We start from the raw sequence: 22681 nt of genomic DNA, 5'->3' as shown, positions 1-22681 counted from the left end.
CTTTTGTTTCATCGTTAATTATTTGGTTCGGCGCCTCTTTGCAGAGGATTTCGGGGGAATATAATCTTTTACGTTTTGAAGCGAGACAAAGTATCTCCTATTATTGTCGCTGTTGCAGAATTTCGGACGGAATCGGGCACTTTTAGATAACAATCCCGTTCCCGTATACAGACAGGGAGGAGATCACGCCAATGCTCTATCACGTGGTGTGGGCCATCACGTGATCCCGCTGGCTTCCTCACGTGGTCAGGGCCGCCCGGTCCTTTGCGCGACAGTCGGGCGAACACGGTTTGCGGCATAACAACAGGCTCGGGCGAAGGAAGATGTCTGGCCACAGGCATGGCCCCGGGCAGTGCCAGTGCGAGGGGCAGCACGATCCCGCCGAGAGAGGGATGGAGTACGGTCTCTTCAAGAAGATCGATCTCGAGAGGTTGGAGTGTCTGAACGAATCTAGTGAGGGCTCTGGCAAACTGGTGTTCAAGCCCTGGGAGGAGAGGCAGGACCGCACTAAGGTACAACTGGGAGCAGTGTTAGCAGGCGCTAGAAAGCCATTCGTTCATGCTGGGGCTGAGAACTAGATCCCATTTGATGCTAATTGTGATAGTTTTATCAGTAGAAGACCAGGAATAAAATTAAGGTCTTTCGAGTAGAGCTGGCAAAATTAAACTAGTTTATTTGTGTAGAGCCCGGGAGACCAGTAACGAGGTGATCAGATAAAATATAAGGGGTAATCCAGTAGATAGGGTAGACGGGGCTCTTTTTCCCAGGTTGGAGATGTCAGATTCTGGAGGGCGTAGATTGAAGGTGAAAGGGGAGAAGTTGAAGACCGGCGACACAATTAGAGCGGGAGTTCCCGCGAATCTACTGCTGGGGGGGGGGGGGGTGCAATAGAGGCAGACATGTTAACAATGTTTAAGAGGTCTTGAGATGGAAGAGCAAGCAAGAAACGGATTTATTTCGCAAGGTTGCATCCTCAACCTGTTACTCTACTTCCTCTACGCTCATTCTGCGTTATCTCCACCTACAAGTATTGGTATCGATTTATTATTGTCACTTCTAAAACATAAGACTTAGATACAGTGACCATTTTGCATACAGTTTCTGTGGATTAAATCACGGCACAGTGTAATGAGTGAGCGTGAGGTAAACCAACGCAGAATAGAGTGTAAAAGCTACCAAAAAAACCTGCAGTGCAGCTAAATGAAGTGTAAGATTATAACGAGGTAAATTGTGAGGCCACGAGTCCATCTTAACGTACAAGAGGTTCGTTTAAGAGTCTGGGATAGAAGCTGCCCTTGAACCTGGTGGTTTATATCTTCAACTCGATGGGAGAAGACGGAAAATCCGGGGTGGGTGGGGTCTTTAATTATGCTGCTTGCTTTAATGATGTAGTGAGAAGAATAGATGGAGTCCATAGATTCCTGTGATGGGCTGAGCTAGGTCCACAGCTCTGCCGTTTCCTACCGTCATGTGCAGAGTAGAATCAGAATCGGGTTTAATATCACTGGTCGCGAAATCTGTTGTTGGTGCCAGCTGTATATTGCAGTACATTTAAAAAAAATTAAATGAGCAGTGCAAAAAGAGAGAGAAAGAAATACTGGGGTAGTGTTCATGGGCATATTGTCCATTCAGAAACCTGATGGGGAAAGGGAAGAAGCTGTTCCTGAAATGTTGAGGGTGTGTCTTCAAGCACCTCCTTGATGGCAGCAATGAAAATACAGCATGTCCTGCGGGATAGGGGCCCTTAATGATGGATACCACCTTTTTGCAGCTTTTTCCAATCCTGTGTAGTGGCCCTTCAGTACTAGACAGTGATGCAACCAGTTGGGATGCTCTCCACAGTACACCTGTTGAAATTTGCATGTGTCTTTGGAGACATACCAAATGTCCTCAAACTCCTCGTGAAATATAGCCGCTGGCATGCTTTCCTTGTGGTTGAAAAATATGCTTGGCCCAGGCTAGATCCTCAGTGATGTTGACATCCTTGAACTTGAAACTGCTCATCCTTTCCACTTCTGATCCCTTAACTGGTGTGCCTTAACTTGAATTCCCCTTTCTGAAGACCACAGTCAATTCCTTGGTCATACTGACATTGAGTTGCAGTACCATGCTGTTGTGCATTCAGAAAGAATGTATGGTACAGTACGAGAGCTTCAAGTTCCTAGGAGAGAATATCGTTAATAGCCTGTCCTGATTAAAACCACATTGATGTCACAGCCAAGAAAGCTCACCAGTGCCTCTGAAAACTAAAGAAATATTGCACGTCCCTGTAGACTGTTACCAATTATTATTGATGCACCATAGAAAGCATCCTGTCTGGATGCGTAGAAGCTTGTTACGGCAACTGCTCTGCTTGTGACCGCAGAGACTGTTGTGTTTTTTGTTTCACGGAATCTTGGTTATCCCCCGCCATTCCAGACGCGGCGTTACAGCTCGCTGGCTTCATGAATCACCGCCGAGATGGGACTGCTGAGTCATTCAAAGGCAGAGGAGGTGGAGTACGCTGTATGATTAACTCCTCATGGGCACAAACGTGGTGGTTCTGTCTCAGTCCCGCTCACCCGACCTGGAACATCTATCGGTCAAATGCCGTCCACCTTATCTGCCACAGGAACTTTCAGCCATCATCTTGGTAGCGGTTTATATTCCACCTTGGGCTCATATCAAACAGGCTGTAGAACTGGGCAACATAATCAACAGGCGTGAAACAGTTCACCCTGATGCTTTCCCCAACGTTTTGGGGAATTTTAACCAGGCCCACTTGGAAAAAGTCCCCAAATAATTATCATCAGCATATCATTTGTATAACCAGAGGAGCCAATGCACTGGACCACTGTTTATACTACTTTCAAGAAAGCTTACTGTCCCGGAAGTTTTGCAAATGAAAGAGGAGGTTCGATCAATTGAAATTGAGCGGGCACATAGAGCTCTAAGACCAAAACCACAAGATGACCTATATCCATGATCGATTTTAATAAAATTCTTAAGATTTCAAGACAAGGAAAGTATTCTACAGGCAGCTGCCCAAGCTGCCAAGAATAGAAAAGGGCCATTGATGATTCAAGGGAACAAAGTTTTTTTCCACCCTGACATAAGTTATGAACTTTTGAAGAGAAGGAAGAAATTTAATCCAGTGAAAAAAATCCTATGGGATCACGGTTATCAATTTATATTGCGTTATCCTGCAACCTTGAAGATTTTTTTGCCTGGTGGAGAAAAAAGATTTTTTGATGACTACCGGAAAGCGGAGCAGTTTGTGCGAGATTCTCTGAATATTCACCAGATACAAGAACAAATCCAGGGGAGCGAGATAGATTGAAGATGAAGACTGGGTCAAGAATGGACTTGTTGGATTTTTGGGCGGATGAATATATAAATATATTATTAATTATACGAGGGGAGGGAAGAAAGATTAAAATTTGAAGAATACTAGTTGGGAATAGTAACATTAATTTTGTTTATATATATATATATAATTTTTTTTTGTTGCGGGGAAGCTGGAAGAAGCACTGACCAATTGCTACGCTAATCATGTGTGCAAGCGTGGCTTTAGCCACAACCCGCAAAATGGAGGGGGGTAGTTTTGTGTATCTTTTCATTCACAACATTAGTGGGGGGGTATTTTGTTTTTTTTTTGTATCTTTTCTATCTTTTTTTTTCTTTTTGCCTGGAGGGTTGGGAGGGGAACACATAGCAACATGGTGAAGTTCAAAGAGATTCCCCAAGGAACTATGAGAGTTGAGAAGATAAGTGATGTTTTAGATTGGAGTAACTTTGTTAAGAATAATGACTAATTTATTGAATTTTTTGAGTTTTAATGTTATTGGGCTTAATGGACCAGTGAAAAGAAAAAGAATCTTAACACATATTAAGAAAATGAAGATAGATTTAGCCTTTTTACAGGAAACACATTTAACAGAAACAGAACATCAGAAACTAAAGAGAGATTGGGTGGGTAGTGTTGTTGCGGCTTCATTTAATTCAAAAGCGAGGGCAGTAGCAATTTTGATCAATAAAACATTACCAATTAGAATACAAAATGTAATAACCGATTCTGCAGGAAGATATGTGATTATACATTGTCAACTTTTCTCTGAATTATGGTCATTTATGAATATTTATGCAGCAAATGAAAACGATGCAAAATTCATACAAGAAGCTTTTTTGAATTTGGTGGATGCACATGAAAAAATATTAATTGGAGGAGACTTTAATTTTTGCTTAGACCCAATCTTAGATAGATCAACTAAGGCTATTGTAAAATCGAAGGTAGTAAATCTAATTCTATCATTGATGAAAGATTTAAATTTGATTGATATATGGAGAAGAATCAATCCTAAAGAAAGAGACTATTCGTTCTATTCTCATAGATATAAAACTTAATCAAGGATAGATTTTTTCCTATTATCAATGCATATTCAACACAGAGTGAAAAATATGGAATATAAAGCAAGAATATTGTCAGATCATTCTCCTTTATTAATGACAATGACTGATAAGGAAGAAGTGGCTTATAGATGGAGATTTAATTCAACATTATTAAAACGTCAAGATTTTTGTGACTTTATGAAAAAGCAGATCCAATTTTTTTTGGATACAAATTTTCATTCAGTGGATGATAAATTTATATTATGGGATGCGATGAAAGCATATCTGAGGGGCCAGATAATAAGTTATACATCTAAAATTAAGAAAGAATATATGGCAGAACTAGATCAATTGGAAAAAAAGATTACAAAATTAGAAAAAGAATCTCAAAGATATATGTCGGAAGAAAAACGAAAGCAACTTGTCAATAAGAAGTTACAATATAATACGTTTCAGACATATAGAATGGAAAAGGCAATTATAAGAACTAAGCAAAGGTATTATGAGTTAGGTGAGAGAGCACAAAAAATTCTTGCCTGGCAGTTGAAAACAGAACAAGCTTCCAAAACAATAAATGCAATTAGAACAAGTGCAAATAAAATATCTTATAAAACTCTTGAAATAAATGAAACCTTTAAAAGTTTCTATTCTGAATTATATCAATCAGAATCACAAAATGATGTTAATGAGATAGAAAGGTTTTTATCACAAGTAACTCTTCCAAAATTGAACTTGGAAGAACAGAGGGGATTAGATATGCCTTTTACATTAAAAGAAGTTGAAGAAGCTTTAGGATCACTTCAAAGTAATAAATCTCCAGGAGAAGATGGTTTTCCACCAGAATTTTATAAAAAGTTTAAAGATTTATTATTTCCTCTCTTTATGGAGTTAATACGTCAAGCAGAAAAAACACAAACTCCCAGAATCTTTTTCAACAGTGATTGTAATAGTATTGCCAAAAAAAGGCAGAGACCCTATGAAACCAACATCATACAGGCCTATTTCTTTATTGAATACTGATTATAAAATAATAGCAAAAATTTTATCGAATAGATATCTAAATCTTACCAAAATTAATACATATGGATCAAACAGGATTTATTAAAAATAGACAATTGGCAGATAATGTAACTCGGCTACTCAGTATAATTCATTTGGCACAAAAAAGGGACAAGAAGGGTATAGTAGTAGCCTTGGATGCAGAAAAAGCATTTGATAGATTAGAATGGGATTTTTTATTTAAAGTATTAGAAAAATATGGGTTAGGAACATCTTTTATAAATTGGATTAAAATTTTAAATTCTAACCCTAAGGCTAAAGTAGTGACAAACTCTCAAATTTCAACACCATTCTAGTTAAAAAGGTCAACTAGACAAGGTTGTCCATTATCACCTGCTTTATTTGTACTAGTGATAGAGCCATTAGCAGAACTAATCAGAATTGATCCAGATATTATGGGTTTTAGAGTTAATCAGGAGGAATATAAAATTAATCTTTTTGCCGATGATGTTTTGATTTACTTAACAAACCCACAACATTCGTTACATAAATTATCTTCTAGATTGGATGAATATGGGAAGGTATCAGGTTATAAAATAAATTGGGATAAAAGTGAAATTTTACCTCTTACTAAAGGAGACTATAGTCAATGTTGGTTAGCAACCCAATTTAGATGGCCGGTAAATGGTATAAAGTATTTAGGTATAAGACTTGATAATGATGTAAAGAATTTATATAAATTTAATTATTTACCACTATTGAAAAAAATTCGAGAAGATCTTGACAAATGGATGATATTACCAATAACATTAGTAGGTAGAGTCAATGTTGTAAAAATGAACATATTTCCTAGATTACAGTATTTGTTTCAAACATTACCAATACAATTGCCACAGAAATTTTTTCGAGAGTTAAATAAATGTGTGCGAAAATTTCTTTGGAAAGGTAAAATGTCAAGAATATCATTGGAAAAATTGACATGTAAATTTGAGTTAGGAGGGTTACAACTTCCAAACTTTAAGAATTATTATAAAGCAAATCAACTTAGATTTATTGCATCTTTCTTCAATGATCGAAAACCAGCATGGATTAAAATAGAATTAGACAAGATAGGAGAAAATAGACCTGAAGGTTTTATATATAAATGGGAATCTAAATGGATATGGGAAAAGAAAGAATCTCCTATTTGATTGATCTATGGAATAAGATAAATGTTGGTAATGAAATACAGAAATCTTTATTAGCAAGGAGACCTTTGCTCCAAAACAGACTTATTCCTTTTACAATGGACAATCAACTTTTATATAATTGGTACCAAAAAGGGATTAAATTTATAGGAGATTGTTATGAACGAGGTATATTGATGTCATTTGAACAACTAAAGGATAAATATAAAATATCAAATAACACTTTCTTTTGTTACCTTCAATTAAGGGCTTACTTAAAAGGTAAGCTGGTTCAAACAATGTTTTTGCCAAAACCTAATGAAATTGAAACTTTAATTCAAAAAGGGAAAATCAAAAAATTTATTTCTTGTATGTATAATTTGATTCAAAAATAGACAATTAAACAAGGAATCCATAAGTCAAAACAAAAATGGGAAACAGATCTGAATATTAATATTGATGAAACAAATTGTTCAAGACTCTGTCTTGACAGTATGACAAATACAATAAATGTTCGACTTAGATTAGTACAATATAATTTTTTACACCAATTATATATTACACCACAAAAAATAAATAGGTTAAATTCAAATCTATCCGATAAATGCTTTCAGTGTAATCAAGAAATTGGTACTTTCTTACATTCTACTTGGTCTTGTTTTAAAATTCAACCCTTTTGGATAAATTTAAGAGTCTTATTGGAACAAATTACTGTAACTCAACTTCCACATAACCCTGTATTATTTCTATTAGGTGATATTGAAGGGATAAAACCGAAACTTAAATTGAATAAATATCAGAAAGAATTTATAAAAATTGCATTGGCAGTAGCTAAGAAGACTATAGCAGTTACTTGGAAATCTGATTCGTATTTAAGTATGAATCGTTGGAATAATGAAATGGCTAGTTCTATTCCACTCAAAAAAATTACTTATAATTTAAGAGATAAATATGTGACATTTTTGAATATTTGGCGCCCTTATTTACAAAAGATAGGATGGCATATTTAAGTGCTCCGATAAAGATCTTGGTCTCTTTGGGGAAAGTAACGAATAAGTATACCAAATTTATTTTGAATTCCATGGAGCATGTGGAAACCTTCCAACACCCAGGCGGTTCTTCTTTTTTTTCTTCTTTTCTTTTTTAGGTAGGACTTTATATGGGGGGGGGGGAGAGGGTAGATATTATCTTTTCATGTATTCTTTTTGAAAACTCAATAAAAATTATATTAAAAAAAAAGAAAGCTTACTGTGTCATCCCACGCCCACACTCTGAAAAGTCTGATCACCTGGCTGTACTTCTGCTCCCTGAGTGTAGGCAGAAACTGAAGACCGCAGCACCAGTAGAGAGGACCAAGTAGGTATGGATAAAGGAGGCGCAGGAGTCCTTACGGGACTGCTTTGAGTCAGTGGACTGAGCAGTATTCAACGATTCATCTTCAAATCTGAATGAATGTGCCACAGTTGTCACTGACGTCATTAAAACTTGTGTGGATGAGTGTGTGTACCTATGAGAGCACACCCGAATCAAAAGCTGTGGATGAACCAGGAGTTTTGTCATCTGCTGACGGCTAGATCTGTGACATTCAAGTCTGGTGATCCAGGACTATACAAGAAGTCCAGGTATGACTTATGGAGGGCTATCTCGGAGCAAAAGAACAATCCTGATTGGGGTTGGATGCAGGCCAACTCTGGCAGAGTTTGCAGGCCAATACTTCCTACAAAGCATAACCTAACATGGTGAGTGGCAGTGATGCTTCACTCCCAGATGAGCCCAAAGCCTTTTATGCGTACTTTGAAAGGGAGAATAAAACTACAGCTCTGAGGATCCCTGCAGCATCTGGTGACACTGTGAGCTTTGTCTGGGAGGCTGACTTCAGAGCATCTTTCAAGAGCATGAACTCTTGTAAGGCGACAGGCCCCAATCGTACACCTGCAGAGCTCTGTAAACCTGTGACAACCAACTGGCAGGTGTGTTCAAAGGCATTTTCAGTCTCTAATCGCAACAGTCAGAAGTTCCCACCTGCTTCAACAGTGCAACAATCGTACTGTGCCCAAAAGGAGTAGGTTGAGCTTCCCAATGGCTGTTGTCCAGTAGCACTCACATCTACAGTGATGAAATGCTTTGAGAGGTTGATTGTGGCTCGAATCAACTGCAGCCTAAACAAAGACCTGGACCCACTGCAGTTTGCCTATCACTACAATAGGTCTACAGCCAACGTGATCTCATCAGCTCTTCACGCAGCCTTGGATCACCCGGACAATACTACTACTTATGTCAAGCTGCTGTTTATCGACTACAGCTCAGTGTTTAACACAATCAGTCCTACAGTTCTGATTTAAAAAGCTCCAAAACCTGGGCCTCTGTTCCTCCCTCTGCAGCTGGATCATCGACTTCCTCACCAGAAGGCCAGAGTCTGTGTGGATTGGAAATAACATCTCCACTTCACTGATAACCAACACTGGTGCACCTCGAGGATGTGTGCTTAGCCCACTGCTCTACTGTCTGCACCCACGACTGTGTGGCTAGGCACAGCTCAAATGCCATCTGGCAACACAACTATTGTTGGCAGAATTTCAGATGGTGACGAGAAGGCGTACAGGGTCGAGATAGATCAGATTGCTTAGTATTGTCATAGCAACAATTTTGCACTAGGTGTCAATAAGACTGAAGGATTGATTGTAGACTTCAGAAAGGGCAAGATGAGGACACACACACCAGTCCTCTTCAAGGGATCAGTAGTGGAAAGGGTGAGCAGTTTCAAGTTGCTGTGTGTCAGTATCTCTGAGGATCTATCCTGGGCCCAGTTACAAAGAAGGCACGACAGCGGCTATGTTTCATTAGGAGTTTGAGGAGATTTGGTATGTCACCAAAGATCCACTCAAATTCCTACAGATGTACCTTGGAAATCATTCTAACTGGTCACATCACTGTCTGGTCTTGAGGGGCTACTGCACAGGATCAAAATAAGCTGCACAGTTGTAAACTTGGTCATCATCATGGGCACTTGGCTCAAAAAGCTGGCATCCATCATTAAGGACCCCCATCACCCAGCACATGCCCTCTTCTCATTGTTACCGTCAGGAAGGAGGTACAGGAGCCTGAAGGCACACATTCTATGATTCAGGAACAGCTTCTTTCCCTCTGCCATCAGATTACTGGATGGACACTGAATCCATGAACACTACTTCATTACATTTCCTTTATTTTTGCACTATTTATTATATCTTTTAAAATATATATTTACTGTAATTTAGTTTCTTGATATGCATGGCAATGTAGTGCCACATAACAACAAATTTCATGACACATGCCGGTGATATTAAACCTGATTCTGAGTTGTGGGCACAGCTCAGGACTTCATGAAAATCAGCCTCCCCTCTATGGGCTCTGTCTCGATTTCTCACTGCCTTAGTAAAGCAGCCAGTATAGTCAAAGACCCCATCTACCCTAGATGTTCTCTCTTCTCCCTTCTCCTATTGGGGCGAAGATACAAGAACCTGGGAGCACATACCACCAGGCTTAAGGACAGCTGCTGTAATAAGACTGTTAAGCTGGACTCTTGGCCTCACAATGTTCTCTGTAGGAACAGCTACAGAGGAAGTGCAGGCAAAGTGCAAGATCACAACGAAGTATAGTGTGAGGCCAATATTCCAACTTATTGTACTAGGGAACCAATACAGTCTTTATTCTGCAGGGCACTACTGTGTTTGACCTGATCTGAATGAACAGTATGTAAGGCAAGCTTTTCACTATCTCAGTACATGATAGTTTATTACTGTCACCAATATATGGACCATGTGCAGGCAGACAGGATTAGTCCAAATTGGCATCATAGTCAGTGAAGGTCAAGTTTATTCTATGAGCAAGTACATGTATGCACAGGTGAAACAACAGGAGCATCACAACCACATAGTATCATATACGCAGCATTCATTAGAAAAAAAAATTGTATACAGTATTTACAAGAAAAGAATTGGACCAGAAAAAAGACAAAGCACACACATGAAAAGACTTTTAGTGCAAAGTGGTCAAAGTGTTCATTAACTGTAGTGATTAGGGTTTTGCTATTTGGTTCAAAACTGAATGGTTGAAGGGAAGTAGCTACTCTTGAACCTGTTGATGTGAGGTTTCAGGCTTTTGTACCTTCTGCCTGATGGTAACTAGGAAAAGATGGCATAGTTTGGACGGTGGGGATCCTTGATGATAAGTGCTGCTGGCGGTATTCTGTGCGGATAGGGGTGGTATACTCTGCCAGAGGGCTCAATCCTATGCTGTTCCATTTTAGGACTGTAACTCCATTCGTATCGGAAAGGCGCTGCAACTTCAGAAGTGGAGGAGAGGAAAAGCTGAGCAGATTGCTCGTTACAGAAATGCCACTGTGAAAGCAGGGCTAAATCAAAACAAAAACTGCAGATAACGAAAGTCTCAACTAAATATAGGAAATGCTGGAAATACTCTGCGGGTCAGGCCTCATTTGTTGGTAGAGAAATAAAATTTCTAGTCAAAAGACTCTTCTATCTTTTAAAAAGTGTGAATAAAAGTGAATTGGAGTAAGCACTAGTTATGGGGCTAGGTGAAGAGAGAGTTGTATTTACAGAATGAAGAGGTTGTGAGTGGGGAGCAATTGACCCTTCTCTGCTCTGGTAATGGTGAGCGTAACAAGACTAGGTGAGCTGACACGGTCAAAGGAGTGGGATTGTGAGACAATGGCAAATTGCAGCTGTATTTCCGAATGAAACTTGGACCTCTGGGATGAAAAGTAATTTAAATTAAAAAGTAGGATTTATGTTTGAGTATCTTGGTGTAATAGGAAGAGGATTTCTTGGAATGTATGCGGGATGGTTTTTTGAACCAACATGTCGAGGAACCAACTAGAGAGCAGGCTATTCTGGACTGGGTTTTGAGCAATGAGGAAGGGTTCATTAGCAATCTTGTCGTGAGAGGCCCCTTGGGTAAGAGTGGCCATAATATGATGGAATTCTTCATTAAGATGGAGACTGACATAGTTAATTCAGAAACAAAGGTTCTGAACTTAAAGAGGGGTAACTTTGAAGGTATGAGACGTGAATTAGCTAAGATAGACTGGCAAATGACACTTAAAGGATTGACGGTGGATATGAAATGGCAAGCATTTAAAGGTTGCATGGATGAACTACAACAATTGTTCATCCCAGTTTGGCAAAAGAATAAATCAAGGAAGGTAGTGCACCCGTGGCTGACAAGGGAAATTAGGGATAGTATCAATTCCAAAGAAGAAGCATACAAATTAGCCAGAGAAAGTGGCTCACCTGAGGACTGGGAGAAATTCAGAGTTCAGCAGAGGAGGACAAAGGGCTTAATTAGGAAGGGGAAAAAAGATTATGAGAGAAAACTGGCAGGAAACATAAAAACGGACTGTAAAAGCTTTTATAGATATGTAAAAAGGAAAAGACTGGTAAGACAGGTGCCCTGCAGACAGAAACAGGTGAATTGATTATGGGGAGCAAGGACATGCAGACCAATTGAATAATTACTTTGGTTCTGTCTTCATTAAGGAGGACATAAATAATCTTCCAGAAATAGTATGGGACAGAGGGTCCAGTGAGATTGAGGAACTGAGTGAAATACATGTTAGTAGGGAAGTGGTGTTAGGTAAATTGAAGGGATTGAAGGCAGATAAATCCCCAGGGCCAGATGGTCTGCATCCCAGGGTGCTTAAGGAAGTAGCCCAAGAAATAGTGGATGCATTAGTGATAATTTTTCAAAACTCGTTAGATTCTGGACTAGTTCCTGAGGATTGGAGGGTGGCTAATGTAACTCCACTTTTTAAAAAAGGAGGGAGAGAGAAACCGGGGAATTATAGACCGGTTAGCCTAACGTCGGTGGTGGGGAAACTGCTGGAGTCAGTTATCAAGGATGTGATAACAGCACATTTGGAAAGCGGTGAAATGATCGGACAAAGTCAGCATGGATTTGTGAAAGGAAAATCATGTCTGACGAATCTCATAGAATTTTTTGAGGATGTAACTAGTAGAGTGGATAGGGGAGAACCAGTGGATGTGGTATATTTGGATTTTCAGAAGGCTTTTGACAAGGTCCCACACAGGAGATTAGTGTGCAAACTTAAAGCACACGGTATTGGGGGTAAGGTATTGGTGTGGGTGGAGAGTTGGTTAGCAGACAGGAAGCAAAGAGTGGGAATTAAACGGGACCTTTTCAGAATGGCAGGCGGTGACTAGTGGGGTACCGCAAGGCTCAGTGCTGGGACCCCAGTTGTTTACAATATATATTAATGACTTGGATGAGGGAATTAAATGCAGCATCTCCAAGTTTGCGGATGACACGAAGCTGGGGGGCAGTGTTAGCTGTGAGGAGGATGCTAAGAGGATGCAGGGTGACTTGGATAGGTTGGGTGAGTGGGCAAATTCATGGCAGATGCAATTTAATGTGGATAAATGTGAAGTTATCCACTTTGGTGGCAAAAATAGGAAAACAGTTTATTATCTGAATGGTGGCCGATTAGGAAAAGGGGAGGTGCAACGAGACCTGGGTGTCATTATACACCAGTCATTGAAAGTGGGCATGCAGGTACAGCAGGCGGTGAAAAAGGCGAATGGTATGCTGGCATTTATAGCGAGAGGATTCGAGTACAGGAGCAGGGAGGTACTACTGCAGTTGTACAAAGCCTTGGTGAGACCACGCCTGGAGTATTGTGTGCAGTTTTGGTCCCCTAATCTGAGGAAAGACATCCTTGCCATAGAGGGAGTACAAAGAAGGTTCACCAGATTGATTCCTGGGATGGCAGGACTTTCATATGAAGAAAGACTGGATGAACTGGGCTTGTACTTGTTGGAATTTAGAAGATTGAGGGGGGATCTGATTGAAACGTATAAGATCCTAAAGGGATTGGACAGGCTCGATGCAGGAAGATTGTTCCCGATGTTGGGGAAGTCCAGAACGAGGGGTCACAGTTTGAGGATAGAGGGGAAGCCTTTTAGGACCGAGATTAGGAAAAACTTCTTCACACAGAGAGTGGTGAATCTGTGGAATTCTCTGCCACAGGAAACAGTTGAGGCCAGTTCATTGGCTATATTTAAGAGGGAGTTAGATATGGCCCTTGTGCCTACGGGGGTCAGGGGGTATGGAGGGAAGGCTGGGGCGGGGTTCTGAGTTGGATGATCAGCCATGATCATAATAAATGGCGGTGCAGGCTCGAAGGGCCGAATGGCCTACTCCTGCACCTATTTTCTATGTTTCTATGTAAACCTATTATTGCAATGCAAAACTTTTATAGAACTTTTTTGAGCACTTTTGTAACCACTGCAGTGGCTGATTGAATAGAACTACAATATTAGGACAAGAGAAATATAACTTGCTATCTTGGAGCATAGCTGAATAAAAGGAAATCTTTTCATTGTTTGATGCATTTTGAAACTTCTCTGTTGCAGTACGTGGAAAGTGATGATGATGAAGAACTGTTGTTTAATATACCGTAAGTGTTATAAAACTCATCCCCTTCTAAGCATTGTTGCGCTATCTTCATTTAGAAATAACACATTACCAAATCTGTGTTGAGTGGCCTGATTGTGTTACATGTAATGAGTTATCTGCAAGTAAATGAAGCATTGTTTCTTGGCGTAACTTGAGGTATTAAACCTCTGCCACCAATTAACTTTATAGTAAAGAGATCCGGTATTTCATATCATGGTGTATATTCCACATTCAAAGCTGCAGGTTTGTGAATCTGATTTCTTCCTTCTCTCAAGGTCCAATGATTTTCCTATAATGTGGAACTGGGACAGGCAGAACTGTAGTTATGTAGGTGTGGAACTTTACAGCTGATTACATTAGTACCTTCCACTATAGCACACTTGGGCCAAGGGAAAAATATTTTCCCTTAATTACAAAAATAAATCACAACTCAGAAGTTTGCCTCATGAAGTCACTGTGCTCACGTTTGTCAGCCAGTCACACTATAGTATGCAATGACCCTTTTGGAGCGAATTCAATTAGCAAACTTTTTTTAGTTTGTCCACTATTTTAATGATGGTACTGTTGGAGTGTATGACAGCACCGTAGCAATTTTCTCTCACATTCCGAAGGCACGTGGTTGTGGGTACACTATGTTGGCGCTGGAAGCATGGCAACACATGTGGACTGTGTTGGACTGCATTTCACTGCCATGTTTTGATGTACATGTACAAATAAAGCTCATCTTTAAACCTTTAATGCAGAGAGTATTATTTTACTCTTTCATGCATATCAAAAAGTGCCAATAAAAAAAGTTCCCCCCCCCCAAAAGTTTTTATATTTTATTGTCAAAAAAGCCAAGTTAAATCCACTGTGATTCAATGTTGTAAAACAATAAAACATGAACACTTCCCAGGAGGATGAATACTTTTGATAGGTACTGTATGTGTAAATATGAGCCTACCTCATATCAAAAGTCATCTTGAAACACTTTACAATGTGGGACAACAGAGGAAAGAAAAGATCAAATTAGACTGACACTTCAAGTGGGGAAGAAGTATGGGGAAGATCTCTGGAAAATTGTTGAAGGTTCATTCATGAAGGAATTTCCTATAGGTTAGAGTGGAGTCTAGTGTATATACAGTTGAACGCATACTATTGCAATTATATTAGATCCAAATCATCTTTTCGGTGTGCATGTTTGCCAGCAGAGACTTATGGATTACTTACACGCACTAGAATGTGGGTGAAATGAGCTATTTTCAAAGTCAGCATAAATTATTTTGATTCAGTTTCACAGGTAACGTAAAACTTAAAGGAGTAATTGTGATGGGTGAAGATGACGAGACACATCCGTCAGAAATGAGACTGTAAGTGCCACAATATTTCAATTTTCTCAAGGTGCTTAATATTAAAAATCAATCTATAAAAGCCCTGGTGTGGGCTTTTAATACTTATATTAGATTAGATGTTTCTTTTAAACAGGCAGTCAGTTCAGAGAGAACTGTGTGCATTTTCCTTCAGCGATTAATCACTGGATCGTTCATAGAGAATTATAAAAGTATTCTTAAATTGCTGATAAGTTTGTTTGAAATCTAAAATATTCTTAGCTGTGTCATTTTATTTTAAAATGTAAAAATGATGGTTAAGCTATGTTGACTCTAAACCATAAATATATAGACCAGTGATCCAGAGGGGAGAGATTTTTAGTAGGTACTGTGACAAGTTATCATTATGCTTTTAGAATATTAATTCAGGCAACGAAGGATGGTAAACACCCATGCCATATTTGAAAATTGTATTCAACAATATCCCTTCATAAATCTTTCATCTTCATGAGTAGTCAATTATGTGGTGTCATGTCCACATTAGTCAATGGATCATGCCCATTTTATCTTGAACTCTCTTTGCTTAGTTTATTATCATCTGAGAAAGCACGTTTAATAACCATCACTGGTGTTGTGACAGTGGATATTCTCCAGGAACCACAACCGTATTCATCTGGTTGGGAATGATCTATGGGGAGGGGGTGTACTTGGGTCTGCACGGTGACACAGTGGTGGATTTGGGTTGTGGGAGTGCTGAAGAAGGAGATTCTCACTAGAAAGAAGGTTGAATGTGTTGTAGTTGTGTACTTCACCTTCAGTTAGAGCCTTCCCGTTTAAATCGTATGGATGCTAATCATTTTTTTTGTTTTCCAATTAGTTATAAGAACATCCCACATATGTCGTTTGATGACACAGGCAGAGAACCTGATCAAGTGTTCAAGATGAACAGAGATGTCACAGGAGAACTGGAATATACCACAAAGTATGTCTGTTTTTTTTTTGTTGTGTTAAAACGTAAAATTGGTAAATTGATCTTCACCTGTAATGTGAAACACTTTGGTAATTTAGAAGTATTTTTATTACACATAGTCTTTAAAAGAAAACAAATTAAAACACTATGCTGATTCAGAATTACCTTGGAACAGATGTTCAAAACCGTGGAGAGCATTCGGACTGGCTGTATCACCATCTGGTATAGGGCGGGGGTGGGGGGGGGGTGCCTACTGCAGAGGATCAAAATAAGCTGCAAAAGTTTGTACACTCAGCTCCATCGTGGGCACTAATCTCCCCAGCATCCAGGACAACTTTAAGGAGCAATGCCTCAAAAAGGCAACTTCAATCATTAAGGACCCCATCACCCAGGACATGCCCTCTTCTTGTTGCTACCAACAGGAAGGAGGTACAAGAGCCTGAAGACACACACTCAATGATACAGGAACAACTTCTTTTCCTCTTCCTCCAATTTCTGTATGGACATTGAACCCATGAACACTACCTCACTACTTTTAATTTTTCTTTTTGCACTACTAATTCATAGTTTTTATTATTATATATTGCAAAGTACTGCTGCCACGACAAATGCCGGTGATATTAAATCTGATTCTGAAATGTCCTTGCATGCAAAGATGAAATTCAACTGGATAATCCCAATCAAGATGCGACAACAACAAAGAAATAAATTTGTAAACCGTCTAATGCACTAATAGCAAATTCAAGATTGCTGCCAATAGTTAATGTAGCTAAAGAATTAATCCAGCTACCTAGTGTTGAGCCTGTATATCCATAAGCTACATATGTAGCTACTTGCAATTTATCAATGGTCATATTTAAAAGTACTTGTATCTCACCGGACAGTCAAATGATCACTGTCCATAAGGACTTCCACCCAGTGATATTCAACATTATATTACAAGTGTAAAGCTTTAAAGTGGTATTGATTCCAGTAATTGATTAAATCAATTTCTCCCTTTTTAAGTAACTATAAGGTTTTTTTTTTGTTTGTTTTTTTTTAGGGTGGCTCGTTTCTCCAGTGTTAATCACCTTTCCATTCACATTGCCAAGAATTTTGGTGCTGAGATTTCAAAGATTTATTATATCGGTTTGCGAGGAGAGTGGTCAGAGGTGAGTCTAATCACACATTGAAATAGACAGTTTTCTGGTATGAACTTGCTTTGCTTGGAGTAATATTTTACAGCAAATAATGATCTCTGTGAAGTGATTGAGAACAATGACAAAAAACTTACGTACTTTTGCCAAAATGGTGTGGAACTTGACTGCTGTCAATATGGAATGATTTAAAGTAATTTTACTGCAGTTCTCTTGAATTTTGTAATGTGTATCTCCTTAATATGAAAGGTGCATTTCATTTACATGTTATGATTCTATTCCAAATACCAGAAACTTGGCTAGAGACAAATGTTATCCCTATTCCTGATTATCTCCAACCTTATTACTTGGACCTTTTCTCTCAAACGTTTATTTTATCTCTGGGTCCAAAATGCCTAAGTGTCCTTCTGAATCCGTTTGCATTATCAAGCACAAGTTCAGGACCACCATCTTGCTAAATTAGGTGCATAAGAACCAAACACAGACTGTTGTCATCTGAAATACATACTCAGCTCCACTGAAAAATAATCAGGAATGTTAATTTATAAATTGTAGTTCGTTCCAGAAGCATTGTCTTAATGTGAAGTCCTTATTTGACCTGAAATATTAATTCTGCAGCATAACTTTACTCTTTTAACAGGGCCACAGACATGAAGTGACACTTTGCACATATGAAGCGTCTGCTAATCCTACGGATCACAAAATTGACCTCATCACTCCCCAAACGCACTTCATCGCTTAAAACCTGGCTTCTAAAGCTTGAGCGTGCAGTGAAGAAAGAAAGACCAGGATGAAAGTATTTCTGGGATATCAAAAACGTCCAGTGCAACGGATTGGTGTACAGGCGCAATGTTGTAAACCATCAAAGGTGTGGTGAACAGAAGATTCAAAAAGAAAATAACATTGGCTGTTTAAATAGGAGCTTGCAGTTGCTGCTTTTGATTTGTAAATGTTAAAACATCTATTTGCAAACAAGTACAAGTAGCTGGCATATTGACTTGCCCAGTCAAAAAATAGATTATTTTCTATTAAAGTATGATGCCTAATTTTGAATTATTAACATGAGTCTTTGTCCTACCTGCTTTTCCTTTTTCTCCTCCACCGCAAAACCCTCCAAGCCCCCAATAAAATCCACTTATTACAAGTGGATTTTTGACTCTAGACGTAATTATTTGGGCCATAAGAGCAGTTCAAAGCTATATTTTTTTTTGTAAATTATAAATATAAGAAAAACTGTCTTAATAGTTATACACCTTGGAGAAAGTTCATCATGGTGTCAAATCAATTTTATCACGTCTGTGATTTGGGGGCAAACATTTTTAATTGTCCATTAGATACGTAATGCTTTTTGGGTGCCAAAGTGGCTTAACTGATGTCAGAGATACTGAATTTTGATATAAAGAGTGACTATTGTAACTCTTGCATCACTAACACACAGTCCAAAAATATACTGACAATGAATGAAATGATTCATCAACCTCTGTATTTCATATAACTTGCTATCAGGTTTTCTTCACCACTTTTTTTTATGCTATTCTTTTCATATGCCTTATTTGATTAGATTGGATAGCCTTGTGTCCAAGAAAATATTCATGTCCTTTAAGTATCAGGTGAATGAATGGTTACTGTACAGCTGATGTTAATATTGACATGATATGAATTCGTTCATGGTTTTTCCTGGTAACATATGAGTTAGAACTTTTCCTGTATACTTCTGTATTTTGGAAATTTCAAGACAATACAACCATGGTTTTGTGGAAGAACTAAAATGTGATTTGTGTTAATTAAATGTGTGATCTGTCACTTCTTGAAGCCAACAGTCCTCACACTGCAAATTGTTTGGGTAATGTTGGCCACTGACAATTTTTTTTTAATGAAATGCATCTGATTAAAATAACTGCACTACAGTTGTTTCAAATGACTGGATCTGTTAACTAAAATATGCAATGTTGCGATGAAGCAGAATGTAAAGCGAGGAAGTAAAAAAGGAAATAAATCCTCCTGTCTGTTGATGTGTATCCTTGTTGTTCATCATATCTGGAGCCAGCCTAAGACAGAATTATAGAGTACCACAGTGCAGAAATATGCCCTTTGGCCCATCTAGTTCAGGCTAACTTGATCTACTGCCCATCTACCTGCACCTGAATTATATCCCTCCAAACCCCTCTCATCCATGTACTCTTGGCAGTGTGGAAGGATCTTGGGGTCTGAGTCCATAGGACACTCAAAGCTGCTGCGCAGGTTGACTCTGGTTAAGAAAGCATACGGTGCATTGGCCTTCATCAATCGTGGGATTGAGTTTAAGAGCCAAGAGGTAATGTTGCAGCTCTATAGGATCCTGGTCAGACCCCACTTGGAGTACTGTGCTCAATTCTGGTCGCCTCCCTACAGGAAGGATGTGGAAACCATAGAAAGGGTTCAGAGGAGATTTACAAGGATGTTGCCCGGATTGGGGAGCATGCCTTATGAGAATAGGTTGAGTGAACTTGGCCATTTCTCCTTGGAGTGATGGAGGATGAGAGGTGACCTGATAGAGATGTACAAGATGATAAGAAGCATTGATCATGTGGATAGTCAGAGGCTTTTTCCTAGGGCTGAAATGGCTAACAGGAGAGGGCATGGTTTTAAGGTGCCTGGAAGTAGGTACAGAGGAGATGTCGGGTAAGTTTTTTACGCAGAGAGTGGTGAGTGCGTGGAATGGGCTGCCAGCGATGGTGGTGGAGGTGGATACGACAGGGTCTTTTAAGGGACTCCTGGATGGGTACATGGAGCTTAAAAAAGTAGAGGGCTATGGGTAACGCTAGGTAATTTCTAAGGTAAGGACATGTTTGGCACAGCTTTGTGGGCCAAAGGGCCTGTATTGTGCTGTAGGTTTTCTATGTTTCTTTATCCAGACTTCTCCAGCCTTCCCTTAAATATTACAATTAACCCTCATCTACCACTTTTGCTGCAGCTCATTTCACACTTGTTCCACACTGAGTGAAGAAGTTTCCCTGCAGCTTCCCCTTGAATATTTTACCTTTCTCCCTAAATCTATGACCTCTGGTTCTTATCCTGAGGGGGGAAAGCCTGCATGTATTTACCCCATCTATAGTCATAATTTTATATACTTCTATAAGAGAGTCAAGATGGCACCTGTGTAAAATGCTCCTTCGGTCGACATCTGGATAGATCATAAAACCAAACATTTCATTTCTTTTGTGTCTTTTACGTTTGGAGCCTGTGCTTTGCCGTTTGGAGATCGTTTGGGTGTCCCTGCACTCCGCAGTCTCCGGAAGGCAGAGCTGGCAAGCGCGGGCAGGCTGCGGGATGGGGTGCAAGCTGATGTTTGACTCCATTTTGCCAGTTAAAGCTTCTATTGTCCCCCGATTAAAGTGGTAAGGGAGATTGAAGCAGCAAGGCAAATGCGGAGGTTGAGCACTGGCTGCCTGTCTTTTGATCGCTCTGCTGTGGAGAGGGAAAGGCCTGCCACTGGGCCCCAGAGAGTGTTACCCAGGATTTCTGTGTTCTGAATGTGGACGTGGACTTGGACTACAGACTTATTCCCATATAGTTTCTTTATATTCTGTGGGGGGGGGGGGGTTTGCCTGATCTTTCTTTGTTATTTTGTGTGTGTGTGGAGGGAAATTTGGGGTCAATGTGCTGATTCTGTTTTTGTTCTTTTTTTTGTGTGTGGGATGAGGGATTTGGGGGTTGATATGCCTGTTCTATTATTGTGTGGGGAGGGGAGATTTGGGGGGGTTGATAATCGTGCTGCCTTTCTTTTCTTTCTTGGTTTCATGGCCACCTGACAATTTCAGGTTGTGTTCTTCGATAATAAATGGTCCTTTGAACTTCCCTCATTCTCCTTCGCACCAGGGAATAAAGGCCTAACCTATTCAACCTTTCCCTACTACTCAGGTGCTCAAGTCTCAGCAACATCCTTGTAATTTTTTTCTCACAGGCTAAGTATTCATTCTGCAAGAAATACATTGTATAAGGATTGCTGCATAGCTGACAGAATTCATAAACAGCTCCATTTAGAAGGTGAGAAAACAGGTTGTGTGGAGGGAAATAAGATACCCTTTTAAAGAAACCCATTGTCATGAGAAACAGTTATTTATCATCTATAGAGTAAAATACAGTTCTTCCATAATTTTCTCTTCATGCTAAGTTTTTGTTTCTAGTCTCCAGATCTACGTTTCCACCCTCTTCTCTTGTGTGTCCAGGAAACAATCAGTGTTTTAATCCAGTCTCCTCAGGCTTTTAAATTCTTCCTCTGCTATTGCAAAGCCAGTTCTCAAATTCAAGTTGCATTTTCAAAGTTCAAAGTAAATTTATTTTCAACATGCATATATGTCACCATATACGAGGGGTGATAGATAAGTTTGTGGCCTAAGGTAGAAGGAGTCAATTTTAGAAAACCTAGCACCTTTATTTTTCAACATAGTCCCCTCCTACATTTACCCACTTAGTCCAGCGGTCGTGGAGCATACGGATCCCTTCTTTGTAGAAGTCGGCATCTTCTGATTCATCACACCGCTGCCTATCATTTCATATTGCATGGAATTTTACTTGCCATGTCAGAGTCATGCAAAAGTACAGCACAGAAACCGGCCCTTTGGGCCATCTAGTCCATGCCAAACCATTTAAACTGCCTACTCCCATCGACCTTCACCGGGACCATTGCCCTCCATACCCCTGCCTCCTATTTCATTTGTCATTTTATGAAGTTTATTATCTGCCACATTGTTTATAATCTTTGAGTGTTTTAGATTAGATTAGATTCAACTTTATTGTCATTGTGCCAAGTACAGATACAAAGCCAATGAAATGCATTTAGCATCTGACCAGAAATGCAAAGAATAGTGTTACTTACAAAATAACTGTGAATAAAAAAAGTGCTACAGCATACAAATATAAAAATACTGAGACAGTACAATATGGATGCAATACTGCTTAGCGCTGTGATGAGAGGTTCAGCAGTGTCACAGCCTCAGGGAAGAAGCTCTTCCTGTGTCTGCTGGTGCGGGAGTGGAGGCTCCTGTAGTGCCTACTGGATGGGAGAGTAAAAAGTCCATTGGTAGGGTGAGATGCATCCCTGATAATGCTTTTCGCCCGGCCCAGGCAGCGTTTATGGTAGATGTTCTCAATGGTGGGTTGCATCCAGTGAAGTTCTAAACAACAAGGTTGAGATTATGTATCGTTAAAGGTGGTGTTCTTTTATACCAACTCCTGGGGATACCACGAGCATTTCCTTCTTGTCAGAATATCAGCAGCCCC

The 22681-nt window shown here is 39.5% G+C and overlaps 1 protein-coding gene across 1 annotated transcript; it reads left to right on the top strand.

The window, feature by feature from the left end:
* The first annotated feature begins 210 nt into the window (after window positions 1-210).
* pithd1 (PITH (C-terminal proteasome-interacting domain of thioredoxin-like) domain containing 1) lies at window positions 211-19429 on the top strand. Its single transcript, XM_072247375.1, has 6 exons — window positions 211-512; window positions 13964-14007; window positions 15278-15355; window positions 16191-16295; window positions 17326-17434; window positions 18060-19429. Exons 1-6 carry the CDS (start codon window positions 324-326, stop codon window positions 18159-18161), a joined length of 627 nt encoding a protein of 208 aa, XP_072103476.1. The 5' UTR covers window positions 211-323; the 3' UTR covers window positions 18162-19429.
* The last annotated feature ends 3252 nt before the right edge of the window (window positions 19430-22681 follow it).

Source organism: Mobula birostris, chromosome 30 (genome assembly GCF_030028105.1).
Source record: "Mobula birostris isolate sMobBir1 chromosome 30, sMobBir1.hap1, whole genome shotgun sequence".
NCBI lineage: Eukaryota > Metazoa > Chordata > Chondrichthyes > Myliobatiformes > Myliobatidae > Mobula > Mobula birostris.
Note: the sequence above shows the minus strand (reverse complement) of the source record. Positions and strands in the feature narration are given on the sequence as shown.

Bases quoted from the DNA above. Each gene is read 5' to 3' on its own strand.
- pithd1 (XM_072247375.1), top strand. From the start codon at position 324: ATGTCTGGCCACAGGCATGGCCCCGGGCAGTGCCAGTGCGAGGGGCAG. The intron at 16,296-17,325 runs GTATGTCTGTTT...GTTTTTTTTTAG, and splicing joins GAACTGGAATATACCACAAA to GGTGGCTCGTTTCTCCAGTG. The intron at 17,435-18,059 runs GTGAGTCTAATC...CTCTTTTAACAG, and splicing joins TGCGAGGAGAGTGGTCAGAG to GGCCACAGACATGAAGTGAC.